This window comes from Haliotis rufescens, unplaced genomic scaffold, assembly GCF_023055435.1.
Source record: "Haliotis rufescens isolate VD_foot unplaced genomic scaffold, xgHalRufe1.0.p SCAF_16, whole genome shotgun sequence".
NCBI classification, from domain to species: domain Eukaryota; kingdom Metazoa; phylum Mollusca; class Gastropoda; order Lepetellida; family Haliotidae; genus Haliotis; species Haliotis rufescens.
The window spans coordinates 24,764,212-24,772,987 of NW_025963846.1; the positions used below are offsets into that span (position 1 = coordinate 24,764,212).

An 8,776-nucleotide genomic window follows, 5' to 3' on the forward strand; every position below is an offset into this window, starting at 1 on the left:
ATAAATATATCTGTCTTGTATAATACACACAGATTTTTATTTTGTATAATTTCAGGCTGTCAGCATAAACCCCGAAATTTACTATCTTTCAACTCTGGTGTTTTTTCTCAAAAACTTTATTCAAATAAGAGCCCCCTATTTCAAATTTTGAGAGCACCCTGGGCGCTTATTACGTCGAATACGATACTCTCTGCCTCATAGCATTCATTTACCTGATGAAGGTGTAAGCATATACTCAGAAACATTGTGTTCCTCATAATAAAGAAGTTGACATCCATATTTCTCTTCCTTATGTGTATCGCTTCTAAATGCCTTTCAAAGATTTAAACCTGTCAAGGCTCGATAAGATGAAGTACTGTTCTACATTCGCGATTTCACTGTCTTCCTAGTTTCTTCCTTTTTGGTGCAGCAAACAGGTCTTTGAGACAGGCCCTCGTTGGTTCTATCATGTCAGCTTAGTTCGGACAGCAGTAAATAGTCTTTGAGCTGTCGCGGAATCATGAAACTATCGACTTTGGTTTGTGGATGGTCACCTAGCTGATCCCGGATTGTGGCACGGCAAAGGTGTTGCAAACTTCGTGGCGTCTGTGAGAGGCGGCAGAGATAGGCACAGAAGTCCTTGTGGCAACTCAACTGCTTCGGGATATCCCCTGACTAAAACAAACAAAAATATTAAAAAAACATATCATGTCCGTAAAATTAAGCATGATTCACGATGTTTGTAAGATTCAAGCAAGACATCATCAGTGGTGTTCACAAAGATCACAATCACTACTCACAAAAGCTTCATCAGGGCGTTGGGGTAGCCTTGTGGTAAAAAGCGTCCACTCGAGCTCGTTACGCCAAAGACCCAGGATTGATTCCTAACATGGGTACAATGTATGAAGCCCAATTGTGATACTGACGGAATATTGTGTAAAAGTGGCTTAAAACCATAATCACTCGCTCACACATCTTCCCGAGACAAGGGCGGTAACTGACCGTAAAAGGCCAGTTTCCATCCTTGCCGAACTAGGCTGGAATTTCCAGGCGCAATCGTAACGCCACCAGTGGCTATTACGAATTATGTCCCTTCTATGCCACTCCTAATGACCAATCAGATTCCATCTCTCATATCACTAGCATTTGCTTCACAAAATTGCCATGCCCAGTCACAATGATCTGATCGATAATCAAGATCCATATTGTAATAAAACGAGTCTTACACAACGAAGTGCATCAAATCACTTGAGCATTGTTGAGCACCTTGATTTATAACATGAAAAGATTTGCAAAATATCTGTCGACGCCCAGTTGACAGTATACATGCTTTGCAAATCCTGCAGTTGACCGAAATCTGCACATTGAAATCCATGCTGTTTACGAACAAGATGTCTGGTTCGTTACGTGATCTTGTTTGGACGATGCATAGACTTGATAGTTCAGCCAAAATATAACTCCGGAATTCCAGCCTAGTTCAGCAAGGGTGGAAACTGGACTTTTACAGTCAGTTAACTCCCTTGCCTCTGGAAGATGTCTCTCACTGAGAGCGTTATCCCCCCAGCTAGCTCTAATACCGGTACTTATTTTCTCTGTATGTCTCCGTGATGGACATGTCACAACAAGGGAGGTCAAGGTCAAGCTGGACAAGGAAGGAATGAAGGAAGGCATCCTTGCAATAAGTAGGACTGATGTTCAGTCCATCCTTTGTCACGTGTATCCAAGTGAGGACAGATCATGATTTTGTAAGTGATTCCAAACATTATCCAATCTGTTAAACCCAGATCTTCCTTCTCGCAAAGCAAAGATCTGAGGACATCCCAATTTTGGGTCATGTCAGAACGACAATTCGTCCGATCAATCTCAAAGCATTCCCTGATTGGGAAAGGGATGGTCAGAATGTGTTTTCACTTGGGGGATCCTTGCAACTATATATAAAGCTTCATTTTGTCTTTGAAAAGAAACAATTCTGAAGGAGATATGTTTAGTTGTCTAAATTTTGTTTGTGTACCCCCGTATTTGTACACAAATATTTGGTGTTTGTTTTGTTTGTTGTTTTACACCGCACTCAGCAATATTCCAGCTATATGACAGCCGTCTGTAAATAATCGAGTCTGGACCAGACAATCCAGTGATTGACGTCATGATCATCGATCCACGCAATTGGGATCAATGACATGCATCAACCAAGTCAACGAGCCTGACTACCCAGACCCGTTAGTCGCCTCAAACAACAAGCATAGTCACCTTTTACGGCAAGCATGGGTTGCTGAAGACCTTTTCTACCCCAATCTTCACGGGTCTAGCTGTCTGAATGAAGTGGAGATGGTACCTACCTTGTTTTTGAATGTGAGCTGGGCTCCGGCCACCACTAAGTAATGTAATACCTCCAACTGGCCGTGAGATGCGGCAAGATACATCGGGGTGACGCCCCAGTTGTCAGCACAGTTGACATCCGCTCCATGCTGGAACACACCCACACAGTTAGTGTTTTGTGATACACTCAAGACATACATCAGACACAGGGGTAGATTTAACAACCAACTTGTATGTAGCAAGCAGGGTTTCCTCCTTTTGAACATGTTGAAGTTCCTGGCCCCTCTCCAAACTAGCTGGCCTACAACTAAATGGCTCTGAACATGCTGAACATTTTAGAAGTCCTCACCCCTAAAACGTTTCTCACTGCACTCTGAGATTAAATTTTGGCTTCCATTTGCCTTATTTCATGGCGATTTATGAGCAAATAAAGCAGGTGTTGTACACAACATTACAAAATGGTGTCCGGTTGTCATTCTACCGAGATGATCCAATTAAAAAAATGAAACATACACAGAGAAGGGGTGAAATTTTGACAAACCAGAGGGGCCATCTACTGAACGTTTCAGCAAGCCCTTTGTAATTTTCATTGGCTAGAGGCCAACAGTTAAATCGACCCCTGAGACACAAGAATGTTGCTTAATCTTGAGGCATTTGATCCTGATAATCACTTTGCAATTGTCAGCGAATGAGTTGGACCTGAACATCTGATTCAGTTAATCACCATGACGACCCATGGGGATTCTGGGTAAGAAAATATGTTCCCTGCAACCCATGCTTGTTGTAAGCGTTGCTCATGATGTCACTTATTGGACTGTCTCAATCGGTCAAGGCTCGATTATTTCCAAACCACTGTCTTATTACTGAAATATTGCTGAGTACGGCATTAAACAACAAACAAACAACAAGATCACCATGATCCCACAAGTCAGATAAATATAAGAAGAAAGTTAAAACTGATGCAGCTCGTAGACATTTCCCATCCCAAACCATCGCTGGTGACAAGGCCGTGACAGACGAAAGAATCAGCATTGTGCATTTAATACTGTTGCTATTGGCATCATTAGTATTGTAAAGGCTGATGTGTTCTGAATGACAGTCCACACTTATTTCATATTTTCTGTATTATTGATTCTCCCACTAGAGCCAAACAACAGACACTTTAACAATGATTCTGCTTTCAATGCTGTTTTAGGTGATGTCTAATTAGCCCCTGTTCTAGGCATGCTAATACTAATAGTGTCACACAGTGATACACTTGTCTACAAGTTGCAATAATGAGCAACAAATACTTCAGGTAACCATGGTAATGGTGACATATTTCCCGTTTTACACAAATATGCAGCTTATACGGGTGAGTGAGTGAGTGAGTCAGTATGCTTTTACACCTCTTTTAGCAATATTCCAGTAATATCACGGAGGGGGACACCAGAAATGGGCTTCACACATTGTACCCCTGTCGGGAATCGAACCCAGGTTTTCGGCTTGATGAGCTAACGCTTTAACCACTAGGCTACCCGACCGCCCCCAGCTTATATGGAGCTCTGAACAAGAAAAGTATGTTTGTTTGTTTGTTTGTTTGTATAACGCCGCACTCAGCAATATTCAAGCTATATCATGGTGGTCTGTAAATAATCAAGTCTGGATCAGACAATCCAGTGATTGACTTAATGAGCATCAATCTACACAATTGGGTTACGATGACATGCATCACAGCGAGCCTGACCACACAACCCTGTTAGTCGCCTCTTACGACAGACCGCCTCCATGGTCTAGTAGTAGAGCGTCCGCCCGGAGAGCAGAAGGTCCGGGGTTCGATCTGGCGCTCGACATTAAGGGGCTAAAACAAGGACTGGTCGGCTCGGAGTCAGTATACTGTGTCTGAGTAGGGTATTCATGTTAAACTGTGTTATGGTATCTCAGTGAGCTAGCACTATAAATCGGTATCAGTCCGGACTAGTACAAGCAGCCACACAAACACACACGCTATATAAGTGCAATAATCTTGGACGCGACGTTAAACCCCATTTCACCTCACCTCACCTCTTACGACAAGCATGGGTTGCTGAAGACCAATTCTAACCCGGAATCTTCACGGGTCCTGTAAAGTATGTCATGGCATGGTACATCTATGAGACTTACCTTTATAAGCAGTAAGGCACTGTCTGGGTACAGACTGACAACAGCGTGCAGAGGTGTCCCGCCATGTCGACACTGCGTGTTCACATGGGCACCAAACTTGAGCAGCTCCTCTATACAATTCTTGTGTCCCTTGTACGCTGCCCAGTACAGAGGAGTCTTTCCATAGTAGTCTTTGCGATTCAGATTGACTGTACCTGGTCAAGTAGGCAAGAAATAGGAGTCACTAGCTAACTCGTGGTCTTAACAATGTCTGTTCGTTCTTTAACGTCACACTCAGCAATATTCCAGCTATATGACGGCGGTCTGTAAATAATTGAGTCTGGACCAGACAATCCAGTGATTGAGATCATGAGCATCGATCCACGCAATTGGGATACGATGACATGCACCAACCAAGTCACCAAGCCTGACCACCTGATCCCGTTAGTTGTCTCTTACAATAAGCGTCGGTTGCTGAAGACCTATTCTGACACGGATCTTCATGGGTGTCTTAACAATGTGAACAGAAGAATTTGTACATTGTTGATGTTATTCCTTTACTGTATCATAAAGAGAGTCGTCAGTACTAAAGGATGCTTACGAAAAAGAAAGATTAAGAAACCTGGAGTCTTACATCACTGTACTTGTGAACATTGATAATCGGAAGGGGTGCTAACTGGGATTGTTCACTAGCCAATATACTAGCAAACATCGCCGTGGGCATTTATTACGTCGAATACGGTATTATTCAACAAATATCAACCCAGACAATATAGTCCAAAGCTTTGTCCAAATGTCAGTTTAAAATTTTGGACAAAGCTTTGGACTGTAAAACATCTCATTCACTTACAGGCTAAAAGACAACTTTATCTTAAAAACAAGCCATCAGCTGACTCTGAGTATTTACAATTTCTGTGTTACGCCACACCCCACGTTATAGTGCAAGTATACGTGATAGAAAACGTATAATGTCCGAAAACCTATGCTGGTGAAAGCTCTGATCGAAAACAGGACAATGCGCGATGGTTGTACGGTTTTCGATCATATTTTTCGGAGTGTTTTTTTTCAATTTTTTTATTTAATTTTTACGCGGAAAAAGATTTTTTCTGAGGACTACTGTTTTAAAATCGCGATTTTCCGCGTTTCCGCGGAGATTTCACATCCCTGTTAAATACAACATCGAACAGACCTGTTTTGTGCAGTATCTCATGAATGCGTCGAACATTCCCATGACTGGCGGCGTAGTGGAGATCTGTCCAGTTGTGATTATAGCTTGGTGGCGAGATGCGGTAACAATACGTGGTTGGTTTGCTGGCGGCAGGAGAATCCTTTACATCACACCATGACAAGCTGCTGCCCCTCACACCCATCATCGTTAACATAACGCCACATGGGTTGCCATTTTCAGTCTGTACATGAAAAGAATTAACTGGACATGTGTTTGCATTACATGCAAAAACAAAAGTAGTCCTATCTCCACCTTTGACTAAATGCCCCCAAAGTGTCCCTCCAAAGCCATGCATCATCAACCATTTGAACTTCTCCGAATCAGGTAACAGCTGACCTTTTTGGCCAATCAGGTGAAAAGAAAATTTCTTGTGACGTTACAAATGTTTCCACACAATACCGTGAAAACTTTCTGAATTCAACTCTTTGCAAGTCATTTCATGAGCGAATGAGTGAGTGAGTGAGTATGGTTTTACGCCGCTTTTAGCAATATTCCAGCAATATCACGGCGGGGGACACCAGAAATGGGCTTCACACAATGTACCCATGTCGGGAATCGAACCCGGGTCTTCGGCGTGACACAAATGCTTTAACCACTAGGCTACCACTAGAGTGAATATGGTTGTACACTCTTTTGTGGGCAATATCACAGCTGGGGATTCCATTAATGGGCCTCACACATTGTGCATAATGAGAGGAATCATCAAACCCCGGTCTTCGCATCGACGAGCGAACATTGTAAACACTATGTCATTTGATGGACTGTCTGGTCCAGACTTGATTATTTACAGACTATCATCATATAAGTAAGGATAAACAACTTCTTTATTACAATGAGGACTGACAGTTGGATGTAGGTTCTAACACTGTTATCAACCTACAACGAAACGTTGCTCCTCTATTTGTATTAAATAAGTTGTTCATGCATATATCTTGTCCTTACTTTATACTCCAACTATTAAATGCCTCTCAAAGAAGTTATTTGCCATCATATTGCTGGAATGTTGCTGAGTTCGGCATTCAGCAACAAACAAACAAACAAAAGCAAACTAAAACTAAAACTTAAAATATTACAGTTAACAATATATAGTCTGAACAGTCGCATGCAAAATCAGGAAAGAACCTGCTGTTTATCTGGGGAAAATTGTTAAACAGAATTATTACATTTACAAATTATATTTGTATTTTCAGTGGTTGAGAAAGGGTCACATAACCTTCTTTAAAACACGGTATTTCCATGAGACCCACCCTGACATGAAGCATTCAAAAGTGATATTGTCCTGTATGGTTAAACCAAAGGACTCAAATGAGAGAAAATATTTTCAACCAATCAGCAAGAGCGTAACATGAAGCTTGTTGTGAAGTAGCATCTCCAAGGTAAACAATATGGCTGCTTATTTCACTGTCATTTGCGATAAGGTAAAAGACGCAATTCTCAACTCAGGTTGAAATATTGTTGGTTTTTATATTATGGGTTCAACATTTTGTTCATGCCTTTGTCAATATCTGATTCTTGGATATTAAAAACATGATATAGTCCTCATGAATCGTAAATAATTAATGAATAAACAAAAAAAACAAAAAAAGTTTTTCATCAAAACATTCTCACCATGAATGTATCATGTAGTCATGAAAGTTTTAGGGACTTCTAAAATCATTGGGGGGCACGCCAGAAACCTATGATTGTTGGTTTGAATCCCGGTTCGCCCCAATTATGTTTCTAGGTTTGTCAGCACCATACCCATGCTCATGGGTTTCACTGAAGTGGTAAACGTCGGGGACCTGCATCACTTCGGGCTTTCCTCCCACATTAAGCTGTCACGCCATGATATAACTGGAATACAGCATTAAACTCAATTCACTCACTCTAAAATCATTGTGAGTGAGTTGGGTTTAACATGTTTAATGCTGCTTTTAGCAGTATTCCAGTTATATCATGGCGAGTCAGCTGAATGTGGGAGGAAAGCCCGAAGTAATGCAGGCATCAGATGTTTACCACTTTGGTGAAACCCAAGAGCGTGGGTATGGTGCTGACAAACCTAGAAACATACTAAGGGCAAACCGGGATGTGAACCCACAATCATAATTCCCAAGAGACTCAAGTCTGCACAGCAAAATGTGGCGCTTTAGACGACTGAGCCACTCATGCTCCCGAAGAAGAAGTCTAATATGATTGAGTGTACTTAACATTCTTTAATGTGATATATAGTGTATGATATACACTGAATCTCAGTTTACTAACTTTGCAAAAGTCTGCTCTGTGCATGTGAGTTTGTGCATTTGGATTGATGTTTGAGACAAAAAAGATTTTGGAGAACGCTACAGAACTGACGACACTTCATTTCCGGTAAGATGGCAGAAACATGGACAATAGTGTATGGTTCGTACAGTGATTGTATATCTAAATTGAAAGAGGAAATTTTCCAATCAAATACACTAAATATCTCACCCATTTTTTAGATACATTTTGGGGGACATTTGGTCATGTCAGAGGGAAAATCTTCTTGAACACCTTCTAGCACCTGAATGCAATCAAAGCCTCGAATACAGATGCACCACCTTATCATGTTTATGTTCAGGAACATGGCATATAGAGCATGTAGAAATACATAAAGAGTTTTATCTGAGTGAATTTATCAAATGTGTCAAGCAGTCCTGGAATATGAAACTTTATGTACAGCAGCAGCAGACGACTGTGACTTCGGACATCAAAAAGGAAAACAATTCAACAAACATTTCAAATGATCGCCACTTTTCCCTTCAGTGGTGGATGCCAAATATATTCTCCAAAACATGTGATCATGACGATGATTCACAAGATCCATACATCACATTGACATTTGTTTTGAATCAGAATACAAAAAGAATACCTAAAAGGAATCATATAAATACTTACAGTTAAAGTTACGAACCTGATTAGAGAGCGTTAAATTTGGGGCTGCGACCTGGTGACAGCGTGAGTGTTTATGTTGTTGTTTATCACCTCGCACCTGCCTAGAGGAAGTGACCTAACAACTACACAAGAGACAAAACATCCGCGAGGAAACATATTACCATTATTCTAAATTAGATCGTTCAGTTTGCTTTTAGTTTAAGTGAAGGTGTAAATATAGTCATAAAATAATATCATGCA

At 41.1% G+C, this 8,776-nt stretch overlaps 1 protein-coding gene across 2 annotated transcripts; it reads right to left on the reverse strand.

Moving 5' to 3' along the window:
- Window positions 1–214: 214 nt before the first annotated feature.
- Window positions 215–8,749, reverse strand: LOC124133868 (serine/threonine-protein phosphatase 6 regulatory ankyrin repeat subunit A-like). Of its 2 annotated transcripts, none has more exons than XM_048397036.1 (5): window positions 8,540–8,749; window positions 5,606–5,825; window positions 4,438–4,631; window positions 2,316–2,444; window positions 215–654 (listed from the first exon to the last, which is right to left on the reverse strand). In XM_048397036.1, the coding sequence occupies exons 2-5, from the start codon at window positions 5,796–5,798 to the stop codon at window positions 451–453; spliced, it is 720 nt and encodes a 239-aa protein (XP_048252993.1). In that variant the 5' UTR covers window positions 5,799–5,825; window positions 8,540–8,749; the 3' UTR covers window positions 215–450. The 2 variants fall into 2 exon arrangements, with proteins under 2 accessions (XP_048252993.1, XP_048252994.1); XM_048397037.1 differs by having other exon boundaries at window positions 8,556–8,641.
- Window positions 8,750–8,776: the final 27 nt, after the last annotated feature.